Here is a 24,285-nt window from a genome sequence, read left to right as displayed (position 1 = left end):
TGTTTGTGTGCAACACATCTTAATTTGTAAAGTAACTAGTAACTAAAGCTCTCAGATTCCACCACTGCGACTTATATGTATGTTTATAGTGACAGCGCCCTCTAGTGGCCTTAGTGGTTAAGACGGGAGCAAGGCAGGAAGTAATGTGCCAAAGTACTTTACAAGAGCACTGAAGGTTAGTGTGGTGGATGGGTCAAACAAACAGGACTTTCATCCAGGAGACCAGGGAACAAACTGAGCTACGTCATGTTCTGCTTCACATGCGTAACTGAAAAGTGAGGCACACCTTCCTCCACAGCGCTGCGGAGGCCAATATTGTCGTAAGGTTTGGAGGACCTGTTCTTTTTCATTACACAAAAACAGCAGAACAAATTTAACCCTTGTGTTGTCTTCCATTGGACCACGCACTTGTCGACCCTTTTGTCCCTTTTTTCTAGGCACTTTTTTCAATGTTGTTGGCTAACAAACTCATTACTAGTTTTACACTTTTTGGATTGATTTCCTGGTCAGTAAACTTCATTTATTAAGGAAATTATCCTAATCCTTAAGTTATAAAAGCTGAAATTATGAATTATTTAGACTAATATTAAAGGAAGGACAATCACAGAAGGGTCAACATTCAGTCGGGATACTGTTTCAAAATGCTAAAACATTTTACAAAACAACCCAAATTCAATAAAAGTAGAGATCCGATCTTCTGTTGTACTTGTGAAGCGCGTTGTGTGCAATCATCTGTCCGTGTTATTTTTTGGGTAATCAAAATGAGGTCATTAAAAAGAAACCCATATTTCTGATATAGACATTTAGAAAACAGGTCAAATTTGACCCGAAGACAACACAAGGGTTAGGAATACTCAACTGACCTGACCTATCTTTCCACTCTTATCTCTGTTTTCATTAATTTTGCCTCAGTGTAAACCCAGAAGCTCTGAATCCTTGTAGAACCAGCCTGTAACACTTAAAGTGCCTGAAGTCAGGTAGGCATTCTTTTCTTGGAAAAGTGCAAGCTGCTAGAGGTCTGACAATTTTTTCCTCCTTCTGCTTTGGTGTGCCATGCTGTACCCATGCCGTCACACTGCAGTTAGTTTTTTCGATTATGCTTCAGTATGGTCTGGTTACAGTAGGTTGGGTTTATACAGCAGCCTTATCTTTCTGACTAATACCAGATTAACACTGGATTTCCAACTAGGCAAAGCGGGCAACTGCCCCTGGGTCCCCTGGGATCCCAAAAGGTATAGGTGTAAGCTTCTAAGTGTCAATAAGATGCATGGAATTCGATAAAATGTAAATTTGTCTTTGTATTAGTATAGTACAATATTGACTAGTCCTGCATTAGTTAATAATATGGCCTGTTTTGTATTAAAAGAACATTTTAATATGGATCTTATTCTTTATTACACCCACCACCTCCACTGCAGGGATTAGCTAAACACAACTCTGGCAAAACAATGTAGGCTAATCCATAATGGGGCAAGAAACACAAGCCTCCATAAACTTTCCAAATAAACTTAAGTTTCACATTTAGGAGCTAAATCACATGGAAAAGGAAATAAAAAGTGAGGAAAATGTACTGTTCATCAGGTTAATCAAAACCAGAAGAACTAATGACATTCCCATTAGCCTCAGCTGTACTTTGTTTTTGATGCTAATTAGCAAATGCTGCTAACATGCAAACTAAGATGGTGGACATGGCAAACATGCTAACCATCAAGCATGTTAACATTATCCTTGTGAGCATGTTAGCATGGTGACATTAGTATTTAGCTCAAAGGACTGACAGCCTCATGCTAGCATGACTGTAATATATTAGTCTTGTTTTAATATGCAGGCCGGTGCGCTAACTCTGTTGAAATAGAATTATGCTATATATGAAACTGTAAGTAATAAAAATTATTACTGAAAATTAATACATAGCTTTGTTTGGTTAGTCGGAAAGTTTCCCCAGTTTATCGCACCGCAGTTAGCCGTTTTCTTTCAGCTCAACGCAGACATGTATTTCACATCATTTATGTAAAATTAATTTAAAGTTAATTTAAAGAGCTTAAGGAGACTTGCATTGTTATACTTGTAGAGTCAAAAGCGTGTGTTCTAAATCTCTACAATGGAGAAGCAAAGAGAAGCGAATAAGACTCAGCTTGAAAATGAACATAATTCATATTTTTGTAGTTTAATTTTTAGAATTGAACTTTGGACATTATTTTAGTCCATATTACGCTCAGGTCGCGCATATTCCTGAATACATTTGTGTTTACAGGGAGCTTACACAATGTGCAGAGGGGAGGGAGGGGGGCATCAATAGGGGCCCAACAACATATTTTGCCCCAAGCCCCTCTTAAAGGTTAATCTGGCCATGCAGAATACATAAAGGTGACTGGGAAGGTTGGCTCAGCTAGGTCTGAATATGGCTACACATTGCATTGGTTAACTGAATGTATATAATTCACACCCTGCACAGGTAGGCCTAAACATTGCATGAACCACACGAGAGGTAATTGCTGTCTACGAGTTTGCTAACTCTGACATCTTACCAATCATTTAAATGTGAAAAATGCAGCTCTTATCAAAAAGCGTTTAAATATTTGCAAAATCAAGCGCTCCGAGCACAAAAAGGAAACTTTGAAAATGTAAAGCTTGTCAACACTTCCTGTCTGCTTACATTGCTAAACTGTGCACAAACTGTCATTCATTCCCAATACGCACAAGTCTGACTGGAATCTGGGAAAGAAGAAAAACATGACACAAGAGCTCCTGAGAGTCAAGTGCTTACATTTATGTGCTCCAATCTAATGAGGATAAAGGGCCCAGAAAAAACTAATTGCATATAATATTACAGTATCCCATGTGTCATCAGCTTAAGACCTTTCTAAATGAGGGTTTGAACATTAGCGTAAACCCAGCTAAAATAAGGGTGCATAATCAATCAGTCGCTATATATCATGTGAGTCAAGGTGCATATTGATCACGCTGGGGACTTTCCCAGACAATACTACTTATACTTATACTTATATTTACAGGCAAGGCTTCCAATAACCTATGATAAGAGGAGAACAACAATTTCCGTTTCCAATTCCCAAAATGAGCTGAGTCAATGTAATCAGCTTCCAGATATACGCCTGGGAGATTGATAGCCCTTTTCCCATCATGAGTGAAAGAGAATGAGTTAGTGTGTGTTTCAGGATGACTTTTAAAAGAGGTGACCCCTGCTCGATTCTGCCAAGCCCTTGTTCCAAATGCTATTTCATTTGGCAGCTGAAATGGAAGCTCTGTGGGGAAAAAAGGTTTATACGACAATAACCAAATTAATAAGCCTCCTGTCAATATTTCTGTACCATGATCTGACACAGCATGTGACAGAAGATGGTGGCTTTAAAGTGTAGCTCTAGACATGGGATTAAAGCAATTATAATTAAAGATGGAGCTTGTCTGGTCTGTGAGGAAATGATTATTTCATAGCCAGCTCTAATAGCGGTCAAGGCTTCTCTCGTTTGATCTTTATGGAGATCATGGGGCAGGATTTGTGCGTCGCTGCATCTAGATGCTATGAATATACACAGCTGTGTGATGTGACGGCCTTGATTCATGGCATCAATCAGACATTAAATATCATGGCAATCCATCACATAGTTTTTGAGATATTTTGACGAAAAGGTTGGACTGACCAACAGATTGGCATTCATTGGCAAAATGAAACATTTGCTTTGGCACTCTTTTCTTCTCTGTCATTTAAAAATCCACAGGCACCAACGTCTTTCTTTTTTCTGGGAGCACAATACACATTTATTAACATAAAAAAACTGAAAGACAATAACTAATGGAAGCTAATGAATTATGTACACAAATACTGTACAGTTAAGTGTTTTTTTGAAGCGGTTCGTCAAGTTTCTTTTGAATTAGTCACCTTTTTCTAGTCATGCGCACCTAAAAATGTATTCTTTTATTAGAATGTCCACTTCCTTTGCTGAGTAATTTCCTTGCCTTGTCAGAGAGGAAAAGGGCAGACATTTAGATATGTCACTATGACAATAAAAATGTGTGAAATATTACTGTGTTTTTGTGAACACACACAGAAGAGGTTATTATTATTTATAGTCACATAGGCACAGACTACATGAATGTTAATTATATTTCTTTTGGTTTCCAAAGCCAGCTTACAGTTTTTATCCAGTCACTGTTCTTATGAGCCTTTTATTTTGTAGATAATTGATCCCACTGCGCAAAGTAGCCATAGGGAACAGGCAATACAAAAGCAACCAACCAATCTCCTTATCCCATCTCAGACAGTTAATTTCCTGGAACGCTTTAACAGCACATTTCAGGGTTATCTCAGACCTGTGTGTTGGGGGGTAATATTTATCCTTTTAATGTATGGAATAATAAAACTAGTCAGAGGGGATATTCCATATGCCCTTGCTGATGCAGTGAATATTAAACCACACACAAATGACACACGCACAAACATACACTGACGCACGCGCACACTGACTGGAACGCCAGCCACCACGTTACTTCAGTTCAATGATAGTTTATATCGTCAACTTCTGGGATTGTTCAAGTGCCGCTGGAAATTCCACCGGAAGTCCCTCATTTTCTGCCGGATGTCTGTCACCTTCCGCTGTCTTTGTGTTGGCGTTCTAAACTCTGGTGGATTTCTGAGGACTATGGTTAACTGCTCCTCAGATCTCTGCAGGGTAAATCCAGACAGCTAGCTAGACTATCTGTCCAATCTGAGTTTTCTGTTACACAACTAAAACAACTTTTGAACGTACACATGTTCCACCAAAACAAATTCCTTCCAGAGGCTATTTTGCAGAGGCACCAGCGCTGAGTACCACCCAAGACGATTGTGATTGGTTTAAAAAAGAAAAATGCTAATAAAACCAGAGCCTTGAGTTTTTTTTGGTTTTTTTTAATCCCGGAATGCAGGCCCTCCTCCGCTGCACCGTGGAGGAAGGTCTTGCATTGCAAGACTAAATAACGGCTAGAATTTACCTCAAGCTAATTAATTAGCCAGTATGTGGGGCGACCTCTGGCTCGCCCAGTAAGAGAATGCGTCCCATGTAGGCTGAGTCCTTTGCAGCGGCCCGGGTTCGAGTCTGACCTGCGGCCCTCTGCTGCGTGTCAGCCCCCATCTCACTCCCACCTTTCCCGTCTATCCAGTGTCACTATCTAATAAAGGGGAAAAAAATGCCCCAAAGAAATCTTAAAAAAAACAAATAAATTAATAAACAATTTGCCAGTATGTAGCGATTCTTGGCAATAGTCAGCCAGCCTTCCAAAAGAAAGCACGATGAAAACGGAGGATAAACCAGCAGGACTTGCAACCCCAACCAGAAAGTTTTGTCATGCATGTTACAAAATAACGCAATTTAATATTTTGGCCAAGACAACTTTCCAGTGTGTTTTCCATAGTGACTGCAAAAAACGCCTGATTCCTTCCTTTTCCTACATCCGTTGGCTGCTACCATTAAAAATGCAATTTTTTTATTGAGGAAACATTTACAGGTCAGCATTGAGCACAAAGATTTTATATTAGCCAGCCCCGACGCATTGTCAAGGGGCTCTTTTACAAAAAATCCACTAAGGGCAATGAAAGACGTGTGTGGAAAGCAATAAAAAGAAAGAAAGGTGTCAGTTTAAAATAAGTTTAAGGAGGAGTAGACTAAATGTAACATATATAATTCCATTTTCATGACCCATTGAGTTTTCCAATACCTCATTTATTCCCAAACGGATTTTCCACAGGTGCTGAGTCTCTTTGAGCCGGCCTTTTATATGCACCACTTTCCCAAAAGTCAGCAAAACTAAGTTTGAAGTAGCCTTTGAGGCTGCTGCTGTTAAGAAATTAATAATGAATACAATGTCAGTATGGAAATAGATACGATTTTTTATAAACTTTTATCAGTCAGCTAAACATTTATCTGAGATAATACATTTTCTTTCTTCCCAGAGAAAGCACAAATGATATTACATCTTCATGCACAAAGAAGCCAGTCTTTTCTTTGTCTTATCTTTGCTGCTGTGTCCTCAGGTCATTCAGCCACAGTGGCTGTAATTCCACAGGAGCATGACATAAAATCAATACACTCTCTCAGTTTGATATTGTGGCTTTCTTGTTTTTCCCTCACTATATAAGCAAATGAGAGGATTTTCCAGCTGGTGGGTTGTCCTGTTGGTGATAACTGTAAAATCACGCTGGTTTTCACCAGGGTACATAAACTGTTTATATTGCATATTTAAAACTTCATACTGTATATTGTTATTGGTAAATTAAAACAGCATTTTCACGTTTCCCACACGTGTTGTTGGCTTAAAGTCTAAATTTCTGTCTATCAACAGACATTTACATCCATAGTCTGGCGTTATAATTTATTTGCCTCGGGTGTACTGTGGAGTATGTAAGACTGCTTTTAATGGCAGACTAGCAGATACTGTTGACTTGCGCTAGCCTAGCACCAGCGAACTCTGCAACTGGAAGGACTGGATGAAAAGTGTTGAAAACTGTCTCCACTGATAAATAACACACTGGCTAACTTGGAAATGAGGTCCTATGTCCAAAATTCTGAACCACCCCTTTAAATCAAAGGGCATTAGGCCAGACTGTGATTGCTTAGAGGAGCGATTGGGCTGAGTCACAACCATCAGAGTGGTGTATGAGCTTTACATGACAGCCCCTGTATAGGTGCTTCTGCGGCCTCTCCTCTCCTCTTTTGCCAGACATTAGCCACCTCCCTCTCTACCAGCACTCAGGCTATTATTATATAAAGGCTAAATGCCCAGTCTGTAAACTAAACAAACTGGGACAAAAATGAATATCAGCCCTCCTTAAACATCCCGGAAACACAGCAAAAAAAGTATTACTGGAATTAGTAACTAACTATTTGCAGTTTTAAAACTATAAATGTTTTTCCAATATGGAGTGCAAAGTGCCATACTCTGAAAAGCCATGCCCAGCGGAGAGGACAACAATCGGCGCCACAATAAGCAACCAAGGGCAAACTGCCTGTAGCTATCAAAAAAACATTAGCTTTAAGCATGTCAAATATTGAAGGAACCTATGTCTAGCAGAGAGGACATGTTGTTTATTAGTAAGCTAATGTCAGCTATGTGTTAGCAAGTTAGTTTGGCAGCTAAAAAAAAACGTAGTTATGAGTTCTTACCCTGTCGTTAGTGCGTCCCACCACACAGCAGCTTTTAAAGGCATTTTTCTGTCGTTTGCTAGCAAACTGAAAAGACTAAGAGGCACCTTCACGCAACAAAAAGTCAGTGCAGAGCGAAAATTTGTTTTCACCTCTGAAAGTGTGCCTTCACGGCTTCAGAGTTCATGAAATGTCTCGAACGTGACTCTGCTCAGCTGTTCCACTCCACTGAACTCTCGCTCCCCTTTGAGGATGAGCAAAGGACAGCGGCAGGACGTCAATCACCTCGCAAAGTCATGACAACAAAGCCTCGGTGGTTGATTTCCCATGGAAACTGCGCTCGTCTGCGGGTCCTGTACAATATGACAACTACAGTGGCTTGGAAAATAGCATTATGGGCATTGGATTGATGAATTTACTGTTTATCAGACCCATTAGACATGAATGTATATCAGGTTAGTAGGGTTGCATAGCACTCCAAACCAAAGTGGAAAAATCCGAGCAATAACTTTAACGTTACTGTTTCCAGGTGTTCCAACATAATGTGTTCACGTGGGATCACGCTCAGGACTCATAACACCTGCAATATTTTTCATTGCTTTTGCCAGCCAGCGGTGTTGCTACTAGTGCACCCCCACTACGTTTCAAACCTAACCTTGACCTAATGTTAACTCTTTCTCCCCACTGCTGAAAAAAAATCCTAGAGGAAACACTATCCCCACTTGTATCTGAATAAAATCAAAGTGGTTGTGAGTGTAATGGAGAAATACTGTGTGTGTGTTTGTGTGTGTGTGTGTGTGTGTGTCTCCATGGGTGTGTTTGTGTGTGTCTGTGCAGGCACAGATATGGAGCCATATTCTCTGCCCTTGTGAATTATGGTTGGTGTCACTCAGCACATTGTATTCCAAGAAAGAGTAGTAATATATGGCTCACTGCTACTCAGTTTCTGCAGGCAGCCTGGGCACACACCACACAGCCATCAAGGGTAAAGCATTATTAGCTGAGTGCAAAGTTATGAACGGGATTGTAAATGTTGGATTTTCCCTTCTTTTGTTTTCCCCTCGTCGGATGAAAAGTGTTATTATTGTAGAACATTAAATTGTCTAGATTCATTGGAGAGGTTATGGGGAAAAAAGATAAAATACTCAGCTATAATATCCTGCTGTGCCAATCTGGATTTATTTACGATCCACATTCATTCTAGTTATTTATTTCGAAGATGTTGTCATCTGCAAAAGAAAAAGATTTTTATATTTGTGTTGCGTGTCAGCTGGCTTTCCCCTGCATGACAGATATATGGCTGTGCAACTAAACTCTTTCAGTCGCAGGTTAGTGGCAAGTGTGTGTGTGTGTGTGTGTGTGTGTAATTGCGTGTGTCCTGCCACCCCACCCCTTCTCCCCTCACCCTGTTCTTCACCCTTCGCTCCCCTCCGCTGTACTATGACTCAGTCCTCCAGCTTCCTCTGCACGGAACATTTGCGACGAACAGCTGAGACTGGCAGACACATATATATAAATACAAATACAATATTTTTGTAGCGCATCTTTGTACTATATATATAATAACATGATACAGATTCCGCCCAAGAGCCATCATTCTATCCTTTAATGACGGGATTGTTAAAAAAAGACTGTCAGTGAAACTAAGGCAAAACCTGACAACACTATGGAAATTCATAGGAAAGGAAACCTTAAGGCAAAATGAAATAACAACTATAAAGGATAATATTTCCGTCATTTTATAGCTTTCTTGAGGCAATAGAAATTCCATGGATAATACTCAACATAATTGAGCGGCAGTGGTGGAATGTAACCAAGTAAATTTACTCAAGTACTGTACTTAAGTACACATTTTAGGTACTTGTACTTGTCTTTTCTTTTCATTCCACTTTCTACTTCTACTCCGCCACATTTCGGAGAGAAATATTGTACTTTTTACTCCACTACATTCATCTGACAGCTTTAGTTACTAGTTACTTATAAATTAATTATTTAAAAATATGGTGTTTTCTGAAAATTAAACCGCATGAACCTATTCTGGTACAACCTCTAAATACAATTATGAACCTGAAAATGAGCATAATATGAGCACTTTAAGTAACATTTTCAATGCAGGACTTTTACTTTAACTTTCAGTGTGGTGTTAGTACTTTTACTTCTGAATACTTCTCTACTTCCTGAATACTTCTCCCCCCACTGTTGGAAATCCAATTGCCACATTATTGTAAGTCTTGATACTGTGCACGTAGAATAAAGTATTCCATGAATAATGTATTTTTTATTTATTAGAAACGACACATATTCAGACATGTATACCAATTCTCCTATACTACGTCTCATTCCCTGACTATATAATAATGTACATATTATACTATATTATTTTAATATGTTACAATAATATATAATATGTGAATATATTGCACTATATTTAATTTTGTTAATACAGACAAACACTTGAGTTCCATTACTTAACCATATCAGTCTGGTGTACACTGTTTACATAGACCTGTTAAGTCTGCTGCTAATAATCACACCACTGTCACTTTATCAGCACCACGCACCTTATCAGCTCATTGTCTCAAAATACTCTTGTATTTGGTATGTTTCTATTTTATTATATTCTATTTTAGTTTATGTACCTTTTATCATTTATTCCTGGTACTTTTTATACTGAATTTATTTCAGTTGTTTCTATTGTATTGCTACAACAACTGAATTCAATCAATAAAGATGTATCTTATCTTCAAATATCGTATGTCTCCTCTACAACAACACGGATGACGAGAGATTCATCTTGGATGTGGAAAAACATGACAATTGTTCTGTAAAGTACTTGTAGAGACAATATATAATCTGCGAGTCGGGCAGGCAAGACGCTCCCGGTGTGGCGGAGGACGGAACATAACCACGGCGCAGCCGGAACGCAGCCCAGTGGCAAATCTGGGTTAGCCGTAACATGCTTAAATTCATGCTATGAACATTTAACTGGCATGTTTTAACAGCTCCGTATGCCAGCTTTTACTCATTTACACTTGACAAGTACAGAGCTAGCTTCGTCTCTAAAAAATTATATTAGGCAAATACTTAGATTTATGTATGTAGAGAAAGACATACCATTCTGTTGGTCTTTCATGAACAGAAAAAAAGACATTTTTCAAACATAAAAATATCGGTGTTTCCTCTTCAACAAGCCATCTTTTGCCAAATGTAAATATTATCAGCATGCACAAAGCATAATGCGATAAAAGTCAAGATCACGTTTTGATGTTTTAGCACTGAAAATAAATCCTAAATAGCTACAGCAGAGTGCATTTCAAATTGTGATTTCTATATAAAATCTATTAATTGTTCAGCCCTAAGGTGCACTATTCCACTTGAAGGATGACTGTGAGATGCAGTTGAAAGTCCTAAAAAGCGAGTAAGTGGACCTTTTAAGTTAGATTAGGTTACACAGTGTAATATATGGTCAAATCACAGCAGCATAGTGCCGGTTGGCAACATACAGCATGAAGAAACCAGGAGTGATTGATCAACAGGTTTAGAGTTAAATAAAAAATAAATTGTTCACTTCCAACAGAGGAATTGTTTTTCTTTTCCAAATACATATACTGTAGGTCGACTATCTCTTGGCTCAATATGAATTATGAGTTTGATTCACACATGCGTTGTGCCTCTCGAGGTAAGAGATAATTCTCTGAAAACCGATGGCACAAAAAGTTTGACAGAATACCATTGCTGTCCTGAATCTTCCGAATTCCCCATGCAATCAAATATTTATTGTTGCTAAAAATGTTTTGCCATCTCAGCCAGTTCCATACATAAACATCAAGAGGCACCACTGTTTACACTGCATACCAGGAAGTAGAAATCCTAAACAGAGTGTTTTCAGAGGGCCAGAAATCAATACCATCTGTAATCACATAACCCGTCAGCACCAACCTCTCGTCTGATGGAAAAGTCCAACAAAGCCACTAAATCTAAAACCACTGCCTTTCACGCTGTTCATGAATAATTGGTAATAATAGCTATAATGGCTGGAAATGACTACAGTGCTAAGCTGTATTTAGAGAAAAGAGTTAGTCATACTTTTGGTTTTCACATCAGCTAGCAAAATTACAAGTGTCAGTCAGAACAATCTGCTCCTACCTTACAAACTGGTGTTATGTGCTCGCAGGGAGGCTGTGCGTGTGAGCATAAAGCTCTCAGTATACTGCTGACTGCTGGAAGATGGCGACCTGCGTGGCGAACGCTGAAAGCGACTCTTCCGGTTGAAGTAGCTGCCAGCCGACCAGGACCGCTTGTGCTTCCTCAGGTACTCCTTGTAGTTCTTGGTGAGCAGCGTGTACAGAAAAGGGTTAATGCAGCTGTTGGAATACGTCAGACACGTGGTCAGGTAGTTGATGTTGCGTTTGGCTTTGCCAGACAGGGACAGCGAGGGGTGGAACTGACCCAGCAGCTGCCAGATCCAGAAGGGCAGGAAGCAGGCCCAGAAGAGGAGCACAATGGTGAAGATCAGGTACAGCACCTTAAAGGGCAAAAGAAATGAACCATTAATGAGAAACATTAAAGGTCCCATGGCGTGAAAATTTCACTTTATTGTTTTTTTAATATGGATTCCCCCAACCTGCCTATGGTCCCCCAGTGGCTCGAAATGGTGATAGGTGTAAACTGAGCCCTGGGTATCCTGCTCTGCCTTTGAGAAAATGAAAGCTCAAATGGGCCGATCTGGAATCTTCTCCTTATGAGGTCATAAGGAGCAAGGTTACCTCCCCTTTCTCTGCTTTGCCCGCCCAGAGAATTTGGCCCACCCATGAGAGAGAGACATCATGGCTTTCAAACGAGCAAAGTGGCAGTTGGTCAAGGCCACACCCCCACCCTCCACCTTGCCCCCTCCTCTGTCCTCCTCAATAGCTACAGACACAGAAATGGCACATACTAAGGAAAGCTCATTGTGGGACTGGCTCTAGTGGCTGTAATTCTGCACCAAGGCTTTATTTCGGGAAAGAGACTTCAGATACAGTATTAGGGGACCATTAAGGTCTGCATAAAAGCATCCAAAGAGCACAGTGTCATGGGACCTTTAATGCACCATGTCAGCATATCAGGTTTATCCTGTTAAAAACTATGAAATCTGGTCAGCCCTACTCATTTTTCTCCAGTGATCAGTACTATGAAAACCAAGGATGTTTTGTCAAACTCTCCTTTCCCCATTGTGATCAGAGCAAGAGATCCACAGTTACACACAGCATGTGTTAATTATTTCTGGTGCAAGTTGTACGGTCTGCTTTCTCTCTTGCTCCAAGGAAAGTAAATCCTATGAAAAACCTTTAATGCAACTGAATGGCAGCATTCACCACATTGTTAAGACAAAAATGGACCCGTCTTAAGCCGTGCTATGAAGCAAATTGGAACAGTTTTTTTTTCTCAGCGTGACAGAGCAAGAGTGGAATGGAAAATAGAAAACCTGCAGCGGCAGGGAGAGGATTGATAACGGATGTGTTTTGGCTAAATCATTTACAACAAGGCAACGGCAATCCTTGAACCCTTGTACACTCGGATCTCCAAGCTGAAGAGCACCAGAGGGACACATTTGCTACACCCGAGCAGCACTCCATGCAGCCTGCATTGTGACTAAGAACCATTTGTAATTCTTGAAATATAGTATCTTGAGATGCACTGACCTTTTGATTGGGAAGTTTCTTAGTCTGTTTGAAGGTCTCGGTCTGTGAAACCCAATAAGTGCGTGCAAGCTGGATGTAGAGATAGCCAATGATCAGTCCAGGGGCGACAATGCTAGTGCAAAACAGGAAGGAGAGGTAAACCTTGTAGGAGAGTGGCGACAAGGTGGGCTGGCACATAGCCTTGTTGCCCACTGTCCTTAGCTGAATGCCTACGATCATTGGTAGGGTGAGGATGAGAGATGCAACCCAGACTAGTAGAGCGATGGCCTTCCGGTAACTTTTAGACCGCTTGACTGTGTCGAGTGGCTTGAGCACAGCAAAGTAGCGCTCCGTGCTCATGACAGTCAGCGTGAAGATACTGGCATGCATGGTCAGGAAGTCGATGCTGATCAGAATCCGGCACCCTGCGTCCCCAAAGTACCACAACTTTAGGAAGTGTGTGCAGACTACGAAGGGTATGGTGAGAAGATACAGCAGATCTGCCATTGCTAAGTTTATGATGTAGATGTACATAGAGGCTGCAGTCCTCATGGAATGGCACATGACCATCAGGGTGTAGATGTTCCCCGAGACTCCAACGAGGCACATGATGGAGAGGATGGTGCCGATGGTAAAGGTTGCGGCTGTGTCCTCATGCGTGTTCGGAGGAGGGTTGGTGGCATTGGCTCCCCTTTCCATCAGTACTCCAACAGTCTCCATGGACACTGTGGTCATGTCTGGATGTTTGGGAACAGAAATGTAAGAGAAATTACATTCTAAAATCAACCCTTCTTCAAACTTGGACTGGTCCTTGGACTATTATTTGATTAAATTGGATCTCAAATAGATGGTGGCTATTATAGTAAGAGAAACTTTACTAGCTTATCTTATGCCATTCATAATCTTCTTTTGTAACACACGATGGCATTAGGGAAGGATTTAATGAGCTTGCTTTCAATGCAAAGCTTCTTTTCAGGCTCTATCTCTTCTCTCTCATTTACATTATATGCCTCTTTCAGTTAAACCTCTGATTGCTTGCATGTTTGGAGAGGTAGATAACTACCATGACCAACTCACTCATATTTGATGAATGAAATCCCTCGTTTTACTTATGGCTTAGAAAGCAGCTCTAACAACAGCACCAAGCTTATTCAATTTAACTTTTATTTACAGTAATATAATATTCTTCTAACACAAGTTTTCAGATGGCAACTGTCTGGACTGAATGTAAACAGAAGTGCAATCAAACTGTTTGAAAAGCATTGAAGACACAAAATGGCACAACATATTCTAAAGGTTGCATTTTGATTGCTTAATACTAATAAAATTAGACATTCATACAGTGAAAGAATTTCTAATGACTTTTTGGGTGATATTGTACCTGAGCATTATTTACGTTAGCAGCATTTCAGAGGGCTGATGACAAAATGCATCACCCTCTGAGAGTATACAGGCAAAAATGACGCAAGGTTCTTTGATGCACGCACCCAGGCATATGTTGAAAGAGCCAAATGTGTTAGAGTTTATACAACTCTTGAGGGAACACAGAGAACTTTATACTCACAGGTCATAAATGTCTCCCTTTGTCCATTCTAATCCCAAAATGTCGATATTAAGAGAGATTTAATTAAGGAAGTTCCTATGTTGTTTCAAAAGCACCAGCCGCAGAGATAAAGTCAGACAGGGTAAATATTACATTTCAGTTCTTACTAATAATGTCCTGCTAGAATCTGTCCGCACCCAACCTGAGACTGAGAGCGTAGTAAGCAAGCCAGACCCAAACCCAACAGGCAATGTTTTTTATATCCAAACCGACCCAACACGGTTAAAGAAAGCTGAAGCACTGAGTTTGTGTTACCCTGTCACACATTTACTATATATCATTAAACTATATGTACTTTTACGCAATATATTGTTTTACAAAAAAGAACCTGAAGCATTATGTAAAGCAGGCCAAACCCGACTCGAAGAACATCATTTGTAAATATTTGTCAGAACCCGTCAGGCTCACTCCACCGTGCATGCAAGTGAATTAGAGCACAAACAGTCTTACCTGGACTACCTCCCAGGACAGAAGGGTTCAACGCTCAGATGTGGTTCCATTAGCCATGCTTTGTCTCACTTTGCCCCTCCAAACTTCACACTTACTGCAAAAATGTCACACTCCATAAACGTCCCAACAGCTTCTACAGGGTATCTGAGAGGTGAAACACACAGGTGGAACAAAAGGAATGCAACATCTATATCCAGCGATCTCCAAGGAAGAAAATAAACCAAATGAGTCATCCACTACAGCAGAAATCCCTCCATGGTTGACTAGTCTCTTAACAGAAAATAAATCAACCCAAAATGTCTAGATTCAAAGAAAAAGGTACACTGACAGCTTAAAAGTTATTTTCCTTTCCCTCTACGCTTTGTGCACCTCGGTAGCATCCAAACACTGTCAGCTGTGACATCGGCAGCAGAAGAGGAGAAAATGATAAAAAAAGAGAATGTGAATCCAATGAAAGGATGAGAAGACCGGATCAAATTAAGCTACAGCTGGTTACGGAGAATCCCCCCCCTTTGACTGAGAGACAGTGAGAGAGAGTGCCAGAGGTAGAAAGAGAGCAAGAGAGGGGAAAGAGAGAGAGAGAGAGAGAGAGAGAGAGAGGGGGGGGGGAGGGGAGGGAGAAAGAGAGGCGCAGGAGTGCGCTGCTGGTGAGGCACTCTTGCTCAGAAGCACAAAGTGGGAGGGAGAAGACGGAGAGAACGGGTAAGAGAAAGGTATGCAGGAAATGTGTTCAGCTCTCTCTCTCTCTCTCTAACCCCTGTGCCATCTATTTCCATGCAACGGGCACGTGTGTGCCACAAACTGATATGCAACGCTGGGACTTGAGACAGATTACACACTGACAGAACAACCCTGCTGACACAGACACACATACAATATAAATCAAAAGCTAAAGAGACAAAGCTGCCCATTGGTTCCAGCGTTATGTATCCAGTCTCCATTAGTCATTATTTTAAATGGATATGTCAGGGTCAATGTCACCTACTGTACCACCGCAGCACTTCACTTAAGCACAGTCATCAAACATCATCTGCTCCGGGGGGGGGCGAGCCAAGCCAAACAATATATTTGGCCTTCTGTTTCTGGTCATATAGGCTACAGAGGGACAATGCATTGTGCTCTTCCTCATGGACACTGGCATTTTTTTTTTTTTTTTTTATGACAAATAGTGATACATCAATATGAAAAGCATCTTATTCTGATGGCATTTGTTTTTGTTTTTAAGGTGAGTTTGAAGTGCATTTTGGAGGGAAAATGACTGCACATGAAGTTTTAAGACATGAGTGGATGTGAATATATGCAAATTCATGCTTGGCAGTGCAAACTCAGGTGACGATGTGTCCACGTGAGTTGACAATGTTTCAACTTAAAAGTTACAATTAGGGCTGTCCAAATTAATGGGATCATAACGAGTTCACACAAATTCCTTCATTCCTCATTTTCTTTTGACGCGCTGATTTGGGCCTTGGTCCACTCCGTAGTTTGGGAAATCAGGAAGTGATGCAGCAGTAAAGTTGTGGATCGCTAGCAGAAACGGTTAAAGGTCCAATGTGTGGGAATTTCTCCCATCTAGCGTTGAGATCATATATCGCAATCAACTCTCTCGCACCACGCAGTTCAAAGTACGTATTACAGCTACGGTAGCCTTCACGCTTTTTTCTGATGATGCCGGTCTCTTGCTCTATTCTATATCATTTTTCTGGGCAAAGAAGAAGACTGCTGAAATTAGAATTTTGAATATATGTGGTCCTCCATGATTCCTTCTTCAAAATTCCCGGGGCCAGGAAGCTACAATACCCAATAGAAGCGGTACTTAAACGGTTTAGCTCCTATTTGGCAAATAGGAGCTTTTCTGTCATGATTGGTGACCTCGCCTCATCAGCTGCTCCTCTCTCATGTGGGGTACCCCAGGGTTCCATTCTTGGCCCCATTCTGTTTTCTTTATACATGTTGCCTTTAAGGGCTATTATAGGAAAGCACAACCTGTCATTTCATTGTTACGCAGATGATTTGCAAATCTATTTGCCTATGAAAGCAAATAACAGTAACAAAATTCCCTGCTCAGTTGTATTGCTGATATTAAGTTGTGGCTTTCAGAAAAGGTTCTTAATTTGAATGAAGATAAAACGGAGTGTACTATTTTCAGTAGTTCAGGCACGCAAAATGGTCCAGCTATGTCTAGGTCAGCTGTCAGAAACTTGGGGGTTACTTTTGATTACAGCATAAAATTTGACAAGCAGATCAGTAATGATGTTAGAATGAGCTTTTTCCAGCTTCGTCTCGTGGCTAAAGTTAAGCCTTTCCTTAAAAGGCAAGATCTAGAAAAGGCGATTCATGCTTTTATTAGTCAAGGTTGGATTACTGTAATGCTCTTTACGTTGGTCTGAATCACACCTCCATCTCACGTCTTCAACTTGTGCAAAATGCTGCTGCTCGCTTTTTAACAAATACATCTAGACGTGCACACATCACTCCCGTTCTCCACACTCTACATTGGCTCCCTGTGTGTTTTAGAATAGATTTTAAGATTTTATTGTTTGTTTTCAAGGCCTTAAATGGTCTGAAATATTAACTCTGCGGGAGCACAACCGGTCATTGCGTTCTTCAAATCAGCGAGTTTTAGAAGTGCCAAGGTCAAGGTATAAACGTTGGGGTGATCAGGCTTTTTCAGTTGCTGCCCCGAGACTCTGGAACAAGTTACCCCCTGATATTCGCACTATTACAGATGTAGCTCTTTTTAGGTCCAAACTTAAAACGTATCTGTATCCGTATCTAGTCTGGCTTTTAATATGTAGCAGTGGTGTGACAATTTCATTCTTCTGTTTCTTTGTAACCTTTTCTGATTTTACTGTTTTCTATGTTCATTCTTTCTATTGTATGATATGTGTTTTTACTCTTTTAAGCACTTTGGATACCTGCTGGTTGCTGTAAAGTGCTATATAAATACATTTTGATTGAATGATTGATTGATTGATTAGCAGCACCTGTGAGTTTATAATGTGACAGCGAAAACGCAAAAAGCGGAGCACTATATCCTGTATTTCCCTCACCGGCTACCCTATTTCAAGATGGCGCATGAATATGGAGCATCTACCCCAGTTCATGCAAGTGCAAATGTAAAATCAAGCAAATAGGAATACTTGGAATTGATGGTGGTGGTAAATATTCATAAAAAAGTATAAGTCTGTGAACGGGCAACACAGATTTTGATGATGAACAACTAAAAATGTTACACACTGGACCTTTAAGTGCTCCGTGATAACATCCAGGAGATCATCAAACACCCCCATCCGCCATCTGGCTCGCGGCGCGGCGTGAAGCATATCTCCGGTCTGATCTACGAGGAGCCCCGTGGTGTGCTGAAGGTGTTCCTGGAGAACATGATCCATGATGCCGTCACTTAACACTGAACACGCCAAGAGGAAGACAGTGACTGCCATGGATGTGGTGTACGCTCTGAAAACATACACCCTGTACGGTTTCTGAGGTTAAATCCTTTCAAATGGTGCCCCATTTGTAAGGAACATGCATTTGTGGGATGAGAAACAGAGCTGAGTATGTGGGTTGTGCCCATGAAAAATTTGCGAAATTTTTTCTGCCAATGCCAAACAGCTTATTCTGCCATTGACTCGTTTGGTGGATTGGATGATTGAAGTTTGAAAAAAGAAGACATCTTTTCAATTTAACAATTTATTCATTTAACAAACAGGAGCCTTGGTAGCGTGTGGAAGAACCATACACAGCCACAACAGCCTGGCACCTCCTCCTCATGCTGGTCACCAGCCTGGTCACACACTGCTGTGCGATGGCATCCCATTCTTCAACCAGCATTTGTTGCAAGTCAGCCAACGTGGTTGTGTTGGTCACTCTGACACGAACAGCACGCCCAAGCTGATCCCACAAGTGTTCAATGGGGTTGAGGTCAGGACTGCTGGCAGACTATTCCATCCTCTCCACTCCCACATTCTGGAGGTAGTTTCTGATAAACCCCACTCTGTGGGGACGAGCATTGTCATCTTGGAGGATAGAGTTTGGTCCCAGACTGTGGAGATATGGGATGGCCACTGGTTGCAGAATCAGGCACCTGATTGTCAGCACCTGGGAGTACCAGAAGCTCAAAACAAGAGTCAATAGCAACAGCAAAGAAAATCTGTTTGGCATTGTCAGAGACGATTTAGCAAATTTTTCATGGGCGCAACCCACATACTGAGCTCTGCTGCTCATCCCACAAATGCATGTTCCTTACAAATGGTGCCCCATTTGTAAGGGAACTAAACAGACTTTCCAACGGTATAAGATGTATTGCCAAAAAGCATTGTTACCACAGAGAAATAATCCACCATACACAAATTTCCTTACTTTTTGTTTTAAGTTTATTTACTGCACAATGAGTACTTTTTTTATACTTACCGTACATACGTTTGCATAAGTAAGGTTTTGAATGCAGGACTTTTACTTGTAGTGTAGTATTTTCACAGTGTGGTAGAAGTAAATTATCTGAATATTTCCTCCACCACTGGTTTTAAACACCCCTTGGTTACCCACTGGATATTACAATGCAATTAAATGCATTTCTTTATTTTCTGTTAAGTTAAAACAAATGACTGATAATTGTACACACCTGCTCTCCATCCATGTTGCTAAAATATGCGCCAAAATAGAAAGGCATTTTCACTGCTCTCTCTATGTTGTGCATTACATGCAAACATCAGGCATTGTGAATGCGAGCGAGAGCTATGTTTGTTAAAACCATTTTCAATAGCAGAGTAGGTCCTTGGCATCATGTCACATTGCTGTCAGGTTTCTGGCTTGGACCCAAGTGCAGGAAGGCGAGGAGTGAGCAGCAGTTTGAATTGATAATAATTTAAAAGAAAGCTTTTATTACAAATTACAAACATGTAAACTGACCTGGTAGAGTAATCCAGAAAAAAACAGTAACACAGAAGGAATGGGGAACAAATCCAGGAACACAAAATACAGCAGAACACAGGCAGGAACACACAAGACACAAGGTAAAACACAGAAGGTAAAACACAGACAACAGAAACATGAGAAGTAAAACAACAAGTGGGAAATAAATCCAATCCACACATCCTAATTCATTATTATCAGTAGGAAGGCAACTTTCACAGTTTGCATCTAATATAAGCAGAGCTGGCCTCCATGCAGACTGATGTTATCCAGAAACAGACACTCAGATAGGCCTTTTCTACCTAGAGATGTTCCAATACCAATGCCACCTAATTACATTTTTACTTTAAAGTAGTTTATTTATTTTCTTTTTCCGTTATGACTGACTGATAAACTGGATAATAAAAGAAAGTGCTATGGTGTGTATTGTCTGTTTGTGGTTCATGTTTCACGAATAGTTTAATCTGAGCCAGGCCGAACAACAATCAAAGCAATCATATTGCAACCTTACCTTAGGGTTAGTAGTATACAGCTGTTAAAACATATGTATTTTTTAACACACAGGTATCGGATCGGTACTCGGTACGCATCGGGAATGAAAAAAATGGTATTGGAACATATCTAGCTGTAACCATATAAACCTCACAGGTTAGAATCTGTTAACAATAGAGCAATAGAGAATGTCTTTGTTGCGAGTCAATACATTTAGCCAATCAATGAGGCGATGGACCAAGCGCGTGGTAAGCAGACCCCATGTAGTATTCATGAAACTACAGCATATTGGTAGCAGGATTGAAATGATAAATGGTTGCTGGAAAAGCCACTTGGCATGCTCAAGAGGGACACCAATCTTTCTGACAATGTACATTTGCTTTTATGACCGAATTAAATGTTTTTTTTTTTATCATAGAATTTTTATTGTTGCAAACTGCATTTTACACTTTAAACCACCCCACCACCATAATAAACCCTACCCAGCCCCAACAAGGAAACCCCAATCTAATAAACTGTATGTCTGAAGAACCAAAAGAAAAAAAAAATATATATATACATACAAACAATTACATATTTGCATATAACCGAATTAAATGTTAAAAGAATTTCTATCAGAGTCGAGCAGGTGTAACGATGTCAGTCGCAAAAACAAGCAAGTGGGCTTTGTCTCTGCATTCTTAACAAACCCCTAATACTGTTCTGTAATACTGTTGTGTGTGTGTGTGAGGGTTTACATGGAATGTAGTTGGGAGTTTATAAGTGTTCTCTGTTGGATCTTATCACAGCAGGGGTCACATTGCTTCTGCATGGTGTGTTTAAGGTCATCGCCATAAAATGACAGTCTATTTGTAAAGGGAGTGAGGGAGCACTGATGAGCAGCTATTATAGCCACATCAGGACTGGATATCTGCTGCTTACACAGTAAATGATGCAGTGCAACTGCCTGTCACACATTTCTGCAATCACAAGAGACTTTACAGGATGACACCCACCTCATTAGTCATCACACACACACACACACACACACACACACACACACACAAACACACAGGGGAACAGAGAAAAGAAACAGAGGGAAAATATTATCATTATTCCTGGCCTGCATGTGTAAGTGTATTTATCGTTTTTGGCATACTAAATGCCAGGCCAGTTGCTAAGGGGCAGTTGCATAAATCAGGTGCTCAAAAAACCACACGCTTTATCACATAAGCCTTAAGCCTGCTGTAAATAGCAATTTGACTGAATGCATAAATGCATCTTTAATGTATACTCACTAACATTCATGATGGATTGTGAATCAGTGTGTGTGTGTGTGTGTGTGTGTGTGTGTGTGTGTGTGTGTGACTGCTGTTTGCTCTCCATTGCTCTGTGGGATTAAAGGATGAAGTTTGTCAATGTAGCAGACAGATGAGAAGAAATGACAGAATAATGGGGGAATACAAATGAGACAGAGTTCAAAATGAAATCATATTAAAAAAAAGCGAGGAATAAACCTTTAAAACCCTGCCAAGGTCAAAATGGAATCCCAAGAATGAAAGCAAGGACAACAAGAATGTTGAGAGCTGTAATTAAATTAGGATGCTCTTTTGTTCCCTTCCTTGGGGGATCAGATCATTGACTTAATTGATTTTTTTTTTTTTTTTACCTGGACTTTATTTTCCTATGTCTTTTAGTCATAGTTTTTCAGTCTAATTGACTGATGAGAACAGCAATCTTTGAAATCGGTCCAGTATTAAGCAAGAACGCTGCAGTCGGCAGCAGCGTAGTCTCGCATTGCCAGACCTTCCTCCACAGCGTTGCCGAGGAGGGTCTGGCTAATCCACATAGTATTCCAGGATTGGAGAAAAACATGGTCTGTTTTATTGGCATGTCTTTAAACCAATCACAATCGTCTTGGGCGGTGCTAAGCGCCGTGTGGAGCAATGGCGCCTCTGCAAAATAGCCTCAGAAAGGAACTTGTTTTGGTGGAACATGTGTACGTTCAAAAGTTGTTTTAGTCGTGCAACAGAAAACTCAGATTGGACAGATAGTCTAGCTAGCTGTCTGGATTTACCCTGCAGAGATCTGAGGAGCAGTTAACCATAGTCCTCATAAATCCACCGGGGTTTAAAATGCCAACACAAAGGGAGCGCAAGGCAACGGATATCCGGCCTAAATGAGTGAAATCCAGCGGAATTTCCGTCAGCAATGCAGCAATCCCGGAAGTGGAACATCAGGGATATAGACTAGCTGCAGCGAAACAAGCTACAGTGCAAGTTATTGGGCAATTCTAGTAGAACCCCAAAATACAAGCATGAACCTGGAAATGAGCATAATATGTCTCCTTTAAGATTTTTGCCGTGTTTCATTAGGTGACATATATAGTTAGTGGTGGGAATGGCAAGCGTATGTGTGAGGTGGTTTTGGCGTGAGTTTGATTTAAATTAAAAAGTCTCAAAGAGCCGTATCAGTAAATTATTCTGCCCCGTGATCAACCTTTACTGCAGTGAATAGGGCGCCATCTTGAACCACGATGTCCAGGGCTGTGTTTTAAATCACGCACTCTTTTCTCAAATGAGCTCTCTAATAAATCCATTAATCCATTTAAAGTGCACGGAAGACTGATGTCACATTCAGCGTTGTAGTCAAGACCACCTAAAAAAAACTAAAACAAGTCATCACCAAAACCAGAGTGTATCGAGTACAAGTCAAGACTAAGACTTTGAGGGGTTGAGACCGAGTCAAGACCAAGACCAGACCAGGGCCAGACAGCCAGAGCTTCTCCAGTCTCCCGCATTCACTTTCTTGGGACTGTGTGTTAAGGTGGGCAGGTAGGTTAACTGTAACAAATTTCAAACTACAAATGATTCATGTTATTGGTTGCGTTTGAAGCAGGGAGTTTTACATCCAATCACGGAAATGATGTTAACACATAAAATTAGACAATGCAGAGGCAATTTAGTGATATCCCTGCAGTTGTGGTCTTCGTTATAAACCGAGTAAAAATGCGGTCGATTCTGAGACGAGACCTTCAAAAAGTGGTCTTGAGACCGGTCTTAAAGGTCCCATGACATGGTTCTCTTTGGATGCTTTTATATAGACCTTAGTGGTCCCCTAATACTGTATCTGAAGTCTCTTTTATATAGACCTTAGTGGTCCCCTAATACTGTATCTGAAGTCTCTTTCCCGAAATTCAGCTTTGGTGCAGAACTACAGCCACTAGAGCCAGTCCCACAATGCGCGTGCCTTAGTATGTGTCATTTCTGTGTCTGAAGCTATTGAGGAGGAGAGAGGGAGGGGCAAGGTGGAGGGTGGGGGTGTGGCCTTGACCAACTGCCACTTTTCTCGTTTGAAAGCCATGATGTCTCTCTCTCATGGGTTGGCTAAATTCTCTGGGCGGGCAAAGCAGAGAAAGGGGAGGTAACCTTGCTTGTTATGACCTCATAACAAGCATATTCCAAAATCATCTGAGCTTTCATTTTTTCAAAGGCAGAGCAGGATACCCAGGGCTCGGTTTACACCTATCACCATTTCTAGCCACTGGGGGACCATAGACAGGCTGGAGGAACTCATATTAATGTTAAAAAAACCTCAAAGTGAAATTTTCATGCCATGGGACCTTTAAGACCAAGATGATCTCAAGTACTACAACACTGGTCACATTGTTCCATTAAAGAAGACAGCCAAGTATCGTTTACTCATATGAACTAACACTAAATGCATCATTGACTTCTGTCCACTGTTCAGTATGCAGTCATAATCTACTGGGAATTTTTTTAGCGTGGGTACATGACTTGAATCAGGAACGGTGGACTCCAACACTGACAAAATAACTGCTATTCAATGCAAGTACATTGAATGTCTTTTCCTGTTAAATGCCGGGCTTAAATAGTATCAAAATGGATTTCATGCAATGAAATACGGACAATAACTTAACTTTTGCTTTTGTGTTGTCACTAATTAAAGGTGCTCTAAGTGATGTGACGCGTTTTTTAGGCTACAACATTTTTCGTCACATACAGCAAATATCTCCTCACTATCCGCTAGCTGC

The 24,285-nt window shown here is 40.6% G+C and overlaps 1 protein-coding gene across 1 annotated transcript in view; it reads right to left on the bottom strand.

Annotated features, from left to right (window-relative positions):
* uts2r (urotensin 2 receptor) overlaps positions 1–14,933 on the bottom strand; it is a 70,288-nt gene extending 55,355 nt beyond the window's left edge. The window contains exons 1-3 of the mRNA XM_028568599.1: positions 14,850–14,933; positions 12,818–13,533; positions 11,283–11,661 (exon numbers count right to left, since the gene is read on the bottom strand). Of these exons, the coding sequence (XP_028424400.1) occupies positions 11,284–11,661; positions 12,818–13,531 (1,092 nt within the window). The 5' untranslated portion in view covers positions 13,532–13,533; positions 14,850–14,933 and the 3' untranslated portion in view covers position 11,283. The remainder of the gene's footprint in view (positions 1–11,282; positions 11,662–12,817; positions 13,534–14,849) is intronic.
* Positions 14,934–24,285: the final 9,352 nt, after the last annotated feature.

Source organism: Perca flavescens, chromosome 21 (genome assembly GCF_004354835.1).
Source record: "Perca flavescens isolate YP-PL-M2 chromosome 21, PFLA_1.0, whole genome shotgun sequence".
Taxonomy (NCBI): domain Eukaryota; kingdom Metazoa; phylum Chordata; class Actinopteri; order Perciformes; family Percidae; genus Perca; species Perca flavescens.
This window is presented reverse-complemented; position numbering and strand designations above follow the sequence as displayed.